Source organism: Bos taurus, chromosome 2, assembly GCF_002263795.3.
Source record: "Bos taurus isolate L1 Dominette 01449 registration number 42190680 breed Hereford chromosome 2, ARS-UCD2.0, whole genome shotgun sequence".
Lineage (NCBI taxonomy): Eukaryota > Metazoa > Chordata > Mammalia > Artiodactyla > Bovidae > Bos > Bos taurus.
The window spans coordinates 97,630,614-97,643,682 of record NC_037329.1 but is presented as its reverse complement, the minus strand read 5'-3'; the positions used below and the strand labels follow the sequence as shown (position 1 = coordinate 97,643,682).

The 13,069-nt window shown below is 38.8% G+C and overlaps 1 protein-coding gene across 13 annotated transcripts in view; it reads right to left on the bottom strand.

The window, feature by feature from the left end:
- UNC80 (unc-80 homolog, NALCN channel complex subunit) overlaps window positions 1-13,069 on the bottom strand; it is a 230,571-nt gene that overhangs the window by 181,356 nt on the left and 36,146 nt on the right. For 9 of the 13 annotated variants that reach the window (XM_059875656.1, XM_059875640.1, XM_024976253.2 and 6 more), the window contains exons 8-12: window positions 6,816-7,077; window positions 5,683-5,817; window positions 3,473-3,689; window positions 2,371-2,547; window positions 1,039-1,307 (exon numbers count right to left, since the gene is read on the bottom strand). In XM_059875656.1, the coding sequence (XP_059731639.1) occupies window positions 1,039-1,307; window positions 2,371-2,547; window positions 3,473-3,689; window positions 5,683-5,817; window positions 6,816-7,077 (1,060 nt within the window). The remainder of the gene's footprint in view (window positions 1-1,038; window positions 1,308-2,370; window positions 2,548-3,472; window positions 3,690-5,682; window positions 5,818-6,815; window positions 7,078-13,069) is intronic. The other 4 variants (XM_059875657.1, XM_024976245.2, XM_059875659.1 and 1 more) reach the window with 1 other exon arrangement.

Below are 13,069 nucleotides of genomic sequence, written 5' to 3'. Positions count from 1 at the left end.
AGTTACTTGAATTACCTCTTCCTAAATAGATTTGGCTCTTCCATTTATTGCATTTCCTTTGGCTGTTCTATGCACATAAGTATAAATAATTCAGGTAATTTTCAGATGATCTTATTATGCTGCATTGGAACCTTGTATATGTGCTTAATCAACAAATCACCCGAGGAATTAAAAATGTATAAGTGTGTTATCTCATTTAAGGACTCTAAAGTTGCCATAATATGGACAGTTAATGGAGATAACAAAGCATAATGGATTAATGGGAGAGCAATTACTTGCCCAAATGAAAACCTGCTCAACTGATTTCTAAAATCAAAGTGTTTTAATCCTCTGCCAATAATCCTTTCCACTAATAATTGGTGAAGAGCAAAGGTTTCCTTAGACATATAATAGAAGAACATTTGCAATTGCATCATTATTTACATTTAATTTTAAATGCAAAATATTTGCATGTTTAAATTATGTCTTTCTACTGATTTTAATATGTTAATTTATTTGCTGAGCCAGGTTCCCTAATGTGAAATAAAAAAAATTGTGTGAAATATATTTGTAAAATATAACAACCCTTTCATTTGCTAATAACTATAATCAAGACAGGCATTCTTGAGAATGCAGGTTTAAATGTTTTAATGGACTTCTATTCATTCTCTCTTGCTGTTTGGGTGGTTTATAGTCATGTTGCTTATATAACAAAAGAAAACAAGCAGAATTTTTTACTACTGGTCTAGAAAATGAGGGACTTAGCAAACACAAATACACAGATATTTACTAAGTGTATTCAGGATTCACTAATGTTTTTCAATTATAAAAATATTCTAATATCAGATCGAATCTAAAGTGAAGCTCAAAAAAAAGAAAAGGTACATCTAAGATGGGTGATACACTCGTAAAAGGTTTTTTCTTTTTTAAGTGTAGCTTTTTCATTTAAAGACTCAACATTTCTAAGAACTTATATGTCCATTTTACCCAACACTGTAAAAACTGGACCAAAGATTCAATATCTTTTGCGCTTCAGTAAGAAAAATTCTTGCTCCGTACAGAAAGATCAAGCATGCCATTCTTGTGGACAAAGTTATTGGTCCCATCAATATGTTCTGTGTCTTCCAAGTAGCTGTAGTTTATGCAGGAGTCTGTGAGGCTTCGAGGCAGATTTGCACACGCCAGGGGTTCGTGTGGCATCTCAGGGATGGGCACCTGGTTGCAGAGCTTCCGCATATGCTCGCTGAAAAAGTCTGCATAGCCGACGTTGAACGATGCCAACGTGGTATTGAAGGTTGCAACTGTAATAGTGGAGATCTGAGATCGCACTAGAAAAAGGAAAGCAATGTCTTACTTCTCCCATATGAACCTACAAGATCATGTTAGACACTTAACCTACTATTTAAATCACGACCACAATCACAGCTATAGCATATATTTGATGGAGAGTCTCAGGGCTATTGTCACCTCCCATGGTGTTAAGTCATGTATAATAATATCTGACAAACAATGAAGGCTATAGAAAATGTGAATTCTTAACTGGCTTTCTTGAGACCCAGGATAGAATTTTTTTGCCTAAATGGTGCTTTTTATGCAGTTAGAAGATAGACCCTATTGGTTAGTTACACAGTGTTGTGCTCAGTCGCTTCAGTTGTGTCTGAATCTTTGCGACCCCATGAACTGGGGCCCACCAGGCTCCTCTGTCCATGGGATTATCCAGGCAAGAATATTGGAGTGGGTTGCCATTTCCTTCTCCAATAGTTAAACTAATTTGGTTGAAATATTTCCCCACAAGTTTGTAGCTGTGAAAATATTTGGTTTTATTTAATATATTGAGGCAACAGAAAGATTCTTTTTTCTCTTCTGCTTAAGAATTATGGAACATAAATTTGTGGTGGTAACTAACAAATGTCATCAAGTACTTGAAGTACAGTCCAGGAAAAAGAGGGACTAAATTTATACTCATAGGTTGAGAAGAGCACAGATTAAGAACCCATCTTGGATTTCATCCAGAGGCACACATTTGCTCCACATAAAGCACAGAATAGCAGCTGTCTGGAAAGGGAATCAGTGACCTTAGAAGGTAGGGACTTTTCTCCCCTGAAGATGGACAAGCCCTTCAGAGGGATGTGACAGATGTCCTAGAAGTCTTTCCTGTAGGTCAATGCTCTTGTGAAAACAAATATAGAATGGGTTGCCCTTGTTTTCCCTCTGAGAGGTATGGTGTTCACAGTGTGCTATCCCATAGCTCTTGCTACTAAGGAAATTTTAAGAACAGCTCACAAATAATCCAGCCATAAAATACACAAATGCAAGTTTTCAAAAAGCACATGGAGCCAGATTACAATGAAGATGGAACATGGAGAAAAAACAGGAAACAGGAAAAGAAACCTGAAGTCCCGCCTGCAGGGGCCGCCTCCGACCCACCTTCCTTGACGATGTTCTCCCCGTGGCTGTTGGAGTGGTCTGGCGGGTCACTCACCAGCGTGTGATGAGAATGGGAGTGCCTGGCGCTCAGGCTCTCCATCTCGGTGGCCGCGTCGGAACTGCCCCGCCGGGTAAATTTCCCTGAGAAGGACGAGAACCACAAGAAGGTTAGAAAATCTGAAAGATGTTCTGCCAAAGGACAGCAGTGACAGTCAGCGGGTATTAGGAACTCTGCAAGGCACAGCTGACTAGCAGGAATTAAATCTCCCTTGGGAACATTCAGGGTTGAGATGATTGATGAAGCTGCCTGTGAGAAGGTCAGCCCCAATCTAAGCCAAATGTCAGAAACCATCTGTTAGGCCCCCGCTAGTTGTCATCTCTTGATTTTAAGCTGGTCTTAATATGACATCCAGAAAAAAAAAAAAAAAAACCCTCCCTTTTCTCTTCTTTACATCTTCTTTTTTTTAATAGCTGAATGAAAGAAAAGTCTGTCTTTGGATTCACAAAGTTAATGCACAGAGCCCTCTAAGGCCATGTTTCCATGTCTAGAATGATATACTGCTGAGAACAGACTTGCAGTTGCCAAGAGGAAGGCAGGGAAGGGGAGGAAAGTAATGGGAGTTTGGGATTAGCAGAGGCAAATTATTATATATAGGATGAATAAACAACAAGGTCATACTGGATAGTACAGGGAACTCTAATCAATATCATGTGAAAAGAATATGAAATATCAAAAGAATATGAAAAAATATATATAAATACATATATATAACTTTTAACATGATATTATATATAAATTGTACTTCAATAAAATTTAAAGAATCATTGTATAGGATGATTAGAAATAGAGCTGTCTAATTATACAGGATTCTTGCATAATTCAATTATTTCCATTTCTTTGTCTATGAAGACACAGCATTATTTGGGTCCTGGGGAGGTTGTATTTGGGCCCAGATTTCTCGACTAAACTGTCGAGAAAGGTACAGATTTCCCTGGGAGCCCTAGATCCAGATTTCTAAACAGGTCAAAGAAGCTCTACCCTACTTTCGAAGGTCCTTGTGGTCACCTAAAATGGTGGTTTGCCAGCCTCCTTTTTCCATGCCTCGTCTGTCTTCTCCGAGCCCAGAGAAACTTCCAAAGGAGAACGTGCTACGAGTTGGGGACACATCCAGGTGATCCTCGTGCAGCAGGAATGGCACTCCCATTCTCCGAGGCCGCCTCTTCCCCGTGTGGTGGAATGGGATGGAACCTTTCCTCTCTCTGTCTTCTTTGCGGCTCTTGAACTACAGGGGTAAGAGATGAAGGTCAGGCACGGGGCAAAGGCAAGGTTACCATTTGCTTCCCAAAGGGTTGGAGCAAAATTCAGGAAATGTTCCAGGAAAAGGAGACCCAGAAAGTCACCAAATGTCATCCAGAAGAGACAAGAGAAATTTCCACAGTGAAAGAAATTAAGAAAAAGATAACATATTTCCTAGGTTTTTCTGCCGGGTTGGGCTTGAGGAATGTTTCTCCAAGTGTGGTCCCTGGACCAGCATCAGTGCCTGGGAAATCGTCAGAAGATGCAGAGTCTCAGGTTCAACTCCAGACATACTAGATCAGAAAGCCAAAAGGGGAGGGCCAGCAATGTTTAACAAGTCCTGCAGGTGATCCTGACGCTTGGTAAAACTTGAGAAACCCTGGGTTAGTATATAGGAGCCCTGAGTCATCACAAAGACCAATCAGTCTTTTTCTACTCCACTTTTCAAGACAGATCCATTGTTTCAGCCAAATGACTTCAGATGCACACCTCTGTTCATAGGAGAGGCAAAGAGGATGCAGAATATGCATTGGTACAACCCTATGACCTATCAATCAAAGAAATTCAAGATCTAGTGTATCTAAGAGTTTAGAATTGCCTCAAGTTTTTAAAATATATTAATGTCTGGGCCTAATCTTCAGCAATTGTGACTTCATAGATCCAGGGTCAGGCCTGGGCCCTTGATTTATTAAAAGTTCTGCAGAGATTCTCATATGCAATCAGAACTGAAAACCTCTTTTCTCCCCACTGATTAACATGTTTAGAAAAACTACAGCATTTGTCTTTTACTGAATTATCAATGTTGCATAGCAAACTCTGAGCTTATAGATAGGTTGGTAATTCTGTATTCTTCATTGACACAAACTAGTCATTTTGCAAAAGAAAAAAATAAGCCACCACACATACATTATCTTACACATATTATTTTCTATTTGATTAGCTCCATTTGCTTATAAAAAAGAGAGGAGAAGAGTGGATTAATAAGAGCATGAAATATTTAGTTAGAAGACCTAGTTCTGAGGTTGGACTCAACCTTTCTAAAACTATCTAAAGTTTCTAAGGTGCAGTCTTATTTCTATTTTATTGTTGAAAATAACAGTTAACATTTATTGAGTACCTGCTAAGTACTAGGCCCAATAAAGACTCCACACACATAATCTCAATTATCATAAACTTTTGAGGTAAGTATATTATGTACCCATTTATAAATGAAGAAACCAATATCATTTGGCCAGTATCACATGGGTAGAAAATGGTAGGAGTGGAATTTGAACCAATCAACTGACTCCCAAGTCAGTTTATTTACACAAAGACTCAACCTTTAATTTCCCAGTTTTAGTGTTCTAGATTCTTGTGGATGTGCAATAAATGTTTGCTGAATGGAAACCTACACTGTCACTCACAAAGAGAAATGACGGTAGTAAAGTTAGAGGTCAGTTATAAGGATTTACTATGTTATCACAAAGCTTGGTTTTTCTATTGCCTTAAAATTTTTAAGAGATGACTTCAAGAATGAATGTTCTATGATGATCCCATTACTCTAAGAACTGCAATGAGACTCAGGTTCTTAGGTGCAAATTGTGGAGAATAAAAGTCTCATTGGATTAAATAAGAATTATTTATATGATCTCATGCTTGGTAGAATGAGGTGAGCTATACAAATGCACGATACCATCACTGCTACCACAACTATCTCCATGACCACACTACTAGAAGCACTTTACACATATTATCAGGATTGAGCTCTGTAACAACCCCACATAATGTGTAAAATGCGAAGCACTCACGCACAAGGAGGAAATGTGAAAGGTCATGCTGCCCAAGGTCATACCGCAAGTCAGCGCTATAACTGGGAGTGGACCTCTATTCTGAGGTCCCTTCCTCAACCCACCTGACTCAGCTGCACAATCAGAAACATTTCATGCCCTACTGTTTTTTTTTGTTGATGTTTTGTTTTTTTTTAAAGTGGTTCTACTCACCTTCTTAAAAATGTTCATGCCAAGATCTGAAGAAAGATCTGGGATGGCAGACCTGCGTAGATTCGTCAATGAAACCTTGGAAAAGGCTTCAGGACTGAGAGATTTCTCCTCTTCATTACATTTCATGGTGAGATCCTTAATAGACAATAAAAATAGATTAATGGTCAAGGACTTAGAGATATATTTCATATTACAATAGAGATATGTTTCATATTAATTGTAACTTCTCTTTGGAGATTTCAACAGTGAGACCACAAAGTTCCAGATTTAGGAAAGCCAAGAAAATAAGAAGGGAGTAGGTATTTCTTTTTCTATTTAAAATATGTGTTTTTCCATTTAATGATTCACCAGAGGAGATATTCACTCTGGGCAAAATCATCTATTACTAAAACAGAACATATTTCCTTTTCATTCTGATATCACTCCTGTTTATTTTCAGAATATGCAGACATATTTCAGATATAGCCAATTCACATTTCAATAAACTCAAACAACTGCAACACATTGCAGATCATACTTTACATATTTAACATGTTGAAAAAGAGAACAAGTGTTTAAGCTGCTATTGGTACTTTCATTTATCAAAAAGTGATTTTCATGGGGATGTCATCAGGACATATTCAGTTTATTCCTTCAAACATCTATAATAAACAGCAAGACTATATATCAAAAACCAATATTGTGAACGGTGACACTGAGGCACAGGAAAATTTTGAGCTATGCAAAGGAGGTTAAATCATATTCAGTAAAACACCAGTGTCACCTGCTTTATAATATTGGTAATTGACAGTTATATACAAAAACTCTTTATTAACTAGCACTTTAATTAGCCAGAAGACCCATATTCCATTATTATGGATCAACAGAAGCTTGCTCTAGATTAGTGTGTGTAAGAGGCATTTAGAAAGCACTTCTTTGGCTGGTAAATTAAATGCAAAATGGAATTTTGCAAAACAGAACAGCCAAATGCTCCAGTAGTAAAAGATGGAAAGGAAAGGATAATAGTATCAGGGGAACCCACCAACCAAACAGTCGGCAGTGGTATAAATAAGAGCTGGATGCACAGAAGGAAAAAAGACTCTGTTATGGCAAAGCTGTTTGTTGAAAAAACAATGGACCCGAGATGCTCTTACTTGGGTTTTATGTGTGTTCACTAGTGAGGGAGCTGCTGCCACCATGGAGCTACTCCTTGGTCTGGGCAGGAGAGGAATATCTGGCTCTGGGGGCTTTTCTGGCTTCTCTTCCAACATGTGTCTCAGCCTTTGTAGATAGTACATCAGAGACCACTGAGTGCCTTCTTCAGACCAGTGCGGCTGGAGTAGGCAGCGAAGAACAGCAACATCAAAGTAGGTGGCATAGCGGGACCTTTGGCATGGAGGTATCACGAGAGAGACCCTGTTTCCAATGGCAGAAAGCACATGGTTAATACTAGAAGTCATACATTCCAAGCGGTAAGAATCACCCACCAAACGCTGCCAGCCATAGTAAAAAAAAATAGAGTATAATAAAAAGCATGATACAGGCTTTGTTATGAGATCCTTGGGTCTCTGTGGAAGCCTTATACTGTGCAGGGCTGGATGCATTGCAGGCGACTCGGTCCTCAAGCAAAAACCCAATAAAGAAAATTAATGACACCATCATGTAGCAGACGGCATAAATTATAATGGGTCTTTCAGGATACCAGAATCTTATCACATCAATCAAAAAAGCTAAAAAAGTAAACAACGTGGCAGAAAGGCAAATGACTGAAATCAATCCTATGAAATACAGAGCAAATGAAAGCTCTTCTCTCCTAAAGTACATATTTGGACAAGGAGGTGAACAATCACGCATGTGCAAAAAGCAACAGCCAAGATCAGGATCAATTTTCAACTCTCAGGGACACCAAAAGCCAGAGTCCCTCTGCGCTGCCACTGAGGCTCCTTCAGTAGGATCGCCAGCTAAATTCAGGTCCACCAGCCGAGGACATGGTCACCACAATCTGGGAACCTCCATTGCTAAAGCTGCCATCTGTTGGTCATAATGATTCAGAAGATTGGGCATGAAGGCAGTGTTATAAGGCACATCTTGGCACATCCTCAGGGTAATAGGCTCAAAGAAAACAAACTGTGCCCATCTATATAGCCCACAAATATAGTCATGGGCCACAAATAGAAGACAATCCAACTCATAGCCATGCCTTCTCGACTGAATGAGATTCAGATGATCAGGCCTACTCAATATGTATTTTAGATCTTTGTACACCTGCAGGTCTCAGCTTGAAAGTACTTCTTTTATCTTACTATTAAGTTCTTCAAACAGAATTATTCTTTGCACCGTCAGAGGTTTGTTAGCTTGGTCTCACAAAAGGCATTTGTTTTTAGTTTCACAATATGGGAAAATGACATCATCTTGCTTCTTCTTTTCATTTTATTACATTGGGCACCATTTGGCCAATGTGTCAAGTTGATCAACCACATTCCCAAACAACAGATTTCATCTTAGGAGAAGAGCTATTTCTTCCTTTGACTGAAATATCTCACACCTAGGGGCCGGGCTCCTGGGGGGCTGCGGCGCCGGCTGGGAGTGGCCGCTTGTCTATTCCCATTTCTGTCAAGGTATAAGTCAACCTGATGTATAACCTTAGTATAAAAGAAACATCATAATATGAACCTCATCTGTTTCTATAGACCACCACCACCAAACTACTCACTAACTGTACTGACTACTTGACCCTCCTCCACCTGCTTGAAACTCACGACTTCTTTTTAAACTCCATTCCTCCATAGGCACTGTTTCCTCTGACTGAAATGCTGACTCACTCTCCTGACCAATCCTCAGTTTTGCCTGGATAATTACTACCTGACCTTCAAAACTCTCTCCAGTGTCTCTACTTCTAGGTAGTATCTAGCAAAAGTAGGATGAGTGAGACCACTTAGGAGGATGGTAGGATGAAACAAGAGACAAGTAAATGACTAAATGAACCAATGAGAAAAGCGGAGCTATAAGCCATGTTTTGCCAAGGTGGGGTAGTGAAGCTATTGGGAAGAAAGCCTTGCTCTTTCATGCCAGTGTGTGGGGCACACCTGGAACGCTGACCATCATCCTTTTAGAGATGAATAAAATTGAAGGTGACAGTTAAAAAAAAAAAAAAAAGAAAGAAATGGGAATAATCCTTATGTGTAGTACTTCATAAGGATTTTTTTTTAATTTTATTTTATTTTTAAACTTTACATAATTGTATTAGTTTTGCCAAATATCAAAATGAATCCGCCACAGGTATACATGTGTTCCCCATCCTGAACCCTCCTCCCTCCTCCCTCCCCATACCATCCCTCTGGGTCGTCCCAGTGCACTAGCCCAAAGCATCCAGTATTGTGCATCGAACCTGGACTGGCATCTCATTTCATACATGATATTTTACATGTTTCAATGCCATTCTCCCAAATCTTCCTACCCTCTCCCTCTCCCACAGAGTCCATAAGACTGTTCTATACATCAGTGTCTCTTTTGCTGTCTTGTACAAATATTATGTAAAGGAGCCAAGGAAACTGTATAGAACTAAACAAACAAAAGACCCTAAACTTACATGCTGTCCAAAAGTCACCTTATTAACATAGCAAAAGATAATTGTTCCGCTCACCACTTAGGATACCCTAAGGATTATAGGGACTTTGAGACAGGAACAAGGATGAAGACAAAATATTACATATTTCTTTTTATAAATCACAATATCACAAATTCCAATGAAATTTCCAGAGAAATTAATTGAATGGATGAAAAAAAAATTGGGAGTAATCAAGAAAGGTTTAAGAAGAAATGTAAAGAGTATAAATTGCAAGATATTAATCTGTGTTATACAACAATAATATTTAGTCAAGATTTTAAACAAGAGTTCAGTGGTATAAAATATGAGCTACAAAAGATTCAAGTATTTATAAATATTTAATATATATAAAGATCAAGAATCAAATTACTTCAAAGAATATACTAGTCAATAAATAATATTGGCATAATTGACTTACTCCTCAGGAAAAATTTAATTTAGCCTATCTTAAATTAATGTACTTTATTTACCAAATAAAATCAAGATAGATTAAAATTTAAATGCAGAAATATAAAGCCATAATAGTACTAGAAAAAAAATTGGCTATGTTTTTTTTTAACTGACATGGAGTGGAAAAGGACTTTATAAGAATGTACTGGTCCCGAACTTAGAACACAAATGTACATCAACAGGTGAGTGAACAAACCAATTGTGATATATTCATATGACAGAATATTACTTAGCAATAAAAAGGAGAAAAGTATTATATTCAATAATTGTGCTGGGTAAAAAGAGTATGTTTTCACTTATACAAAATTCTGGAAAATTGCAAACTAACCTACAGTTACAGAAAGCAGTTCAGTGGCTGCCTGTAAATTAAGAAAGAGTGGGGTTCAGAATGGGGAAAATTACAAAGGGCACAAGGACATTTTAAAGGGCGATGGATATGTTCATTATCTTGATTATGGCGATGTTTTCATAAGTGTATATAACAGTATATAATAAGGCACAGAGTGACTGGAGCGGAAACATTGGGATTTCATTTAATTCTGACTTTGAGTAGATAAGAATCCATGTTATACTTTCAATAGTAGCCATATAATAGAAAACTTCCTTCCAAAACAAGAAACAAGGAGATTAGAGAAAATACAATCAATTGACAGACAAGGAAAAAAATAAACATAAAATACATAAGTATATACTACTACTAAGTCACTTCAGTCGTGTCCGACTCTGTGCGACCCCACAGACGGCAGCCCACCAGGCTCCCCCATCCCTGGGATTCTCCAGGCAAGAACACTGGAGTGGGTTGCCATTTTCTTCTCCACATAAGTATATAAAAAGTATAAAATAAAATAAAATATAAATCCAAAATGTCAGTTATCAAAATGAATAATGAATACATTAATGGAATAAAAGACAAGAATGTTTATAGTGGATTTACAAAACAAGGTTTAGTCACATTCTAATTAGGAAATAAAATTCTAATATTTGAGGACACAGAAAGTTAGGAAGGGAGAGAATAGGTATAGATATGTAAATGTAATTAAAAGGAAGTTGGTGTAACAATAATAAAAAAAAACTTTGAGGTAAAAAGTATCATTAGGGGAAGCACATTGATTGAAACTGCCCACCCTGGTCAGGCACCATAGTAGCCATTTGCATGAATTGTTTTACGACAGGAGGTCCTGGTAAGGAACATGGAACTAAAAAGCCTCCACCAACCGGAAGAGTTCGGGAAAGGTCAAAAGGAGACACCACCTGTCCGACCTCCTCCCAGAATCCTTCTCTCTGGCATTCATCTTGGCTGAACAAGGCATGCACCACCAGGAAGGACTCTGATTCAGAATGATCAGCTAAAGACAACCCGGAAACTAATCCCATCACCATAAAATCCAAGACTGCAAGCCATGTGACAAAGCTGTTCTCCTGGGTTCCCTTACCCTGCTGCTCTCCACCGGGTGCCCTTTCCCAATAAAATCTCTTGTTTTGTCAGCACATGTGTCTCCTCGGACAATTCATTTCTGAGTGTTAGACATGAGCCCAGTTTCAGGCCCTGGAAGAGGTCTCCCTTCCTACAACAGTATTATTAGGTATAAAGATGGTTACCATAACGTTAAAAGGAAAACTAAGCCAAGAAGCTTAAATTCTTAACGTGTGTGTGAAGTCGCTCAGTCATGTCCTAGTCTTTGCGACCCCCTGGACTGTAGCCCGCCAGGCTCCTCTGTCCATGGGATTCTCCAAGCAAGAATACTGGAGTGGGTTGCCATTTCCTTCTCCAGGGGATCTTCCCAACCCAGGGATCAAAACCCGGGTCTCCTGCATTGCAGGCAGATGCTTTATCCTCTGAGCCACCAGGGAAGCCTAATAAGAATGCTACCAGACACTTAAAGCAAAAGCTAAGAGACATGTAAGGGGAAAATAAACAAACAATAATAGTGTACTTTAACACACATTTTTCAAGCAAATAGCAGATCAAGCATATACGGAGATGAGTAAGACTATAAGTAAGTCACTGCAGATAGTGACAGAAGCCATGAAATTAAAATATGCTTACTCCTTGGAAGAAAAGCTATGACCAACCTAGACAGCATATTAAAAAGCAGAGACATTACTTTGCCAACAAAGGTCTGTCTAACCAAAGCTATGGTTTTTACAGTAGTCACGTATGGATGTGAGAGTTGGACTATAAGGAAACCTGAGCACCAAGGAATTGATGCTTTTGAACTGTGGTGTTGGAGAAGACTCTTGCAAGTCCCTTGGACTAGAAGGAGATCCAACCAGTCAATCCTAAAGGAAATCAGTCCTGAATATTCATTGGAAGGACTGATGTTGAAGCTGAAACTCCAATCCTTTGGCCACCTGATGCAAAGAAATGACTCCTTGGAAAAGACCCTGATGCTGGGAAAGATTGATGGCAGGAGGAGAAGGGGACAGCAAAGGATGAGATGGTTGTGAGAGGGTAACAGGAAGGAAAGCTAGGGGTCTCCAAACAGAGGAAATACGCTGCAAGTGTCAGACGTTTTTTCTGTCTCTCTTAAGTGGCAAGAGGAAACAAAATACATGTATCAAATTTTTTTTCCTTCTTTATGCAAAATTAAAAGGAGGTTTCTCTTAAAATTCTGTGTTGCCATGACGACACCAGGTTCTACCTGAACTAACCTTTTCTCAAACCTTCAGCTAACCAATGCATTTTTCTTATAGAAATGTCTTTCTTAAGATATGTTAATGAACTATGCATTTACCCTAGACTCTGTCTTTCTTCAAGTGGGTTCCCCATAAGACTCAGAACTGATAAGGGCTCAACAAACCAGTATGTTTTACTCGTACATTGTTCTCCTAATCTATGTTAATGAAACTATATATTTACTTGGAAACCTGCCTTTCTTCAAGATTCATGGCCCGAGATGACTCACCTTGTGCCAATGTTATCTCAAAATGCATGTTGTGGGTGAGGGGCCTGGTGCCACTCTAAGTTTTGAGACATTTCCTTTCCTAGCTTGCTGATAGGTATATAACATACTGTTAAAGGCTAGCAGGGGGGTACTCTTTCTGCCCCCTTCTGATGTCTATGTCAGAAGCTTTGTCTATCTCTTTTATATTTTAATAAAACTTTATTACACAAAAGCTCTGAGCAATCAAGCCTCATCACTAGCCCTGGATTTAATTCTCTCCTCTGGAGGCCAAGAATCCCGGCATCTTTCATGGCTCAGCAACAACCTTTCAGTTGGATGGCATCACCAACTTGATAGACATGAGTTTGAGCAAGCTTTGGGAGTTGGTGATGGACAGGGAAGCAGGATGTGCTGGGGTCCATGGGGTCACAAAGAGTCGGACACGACTGAGAAACTGAACTGAACT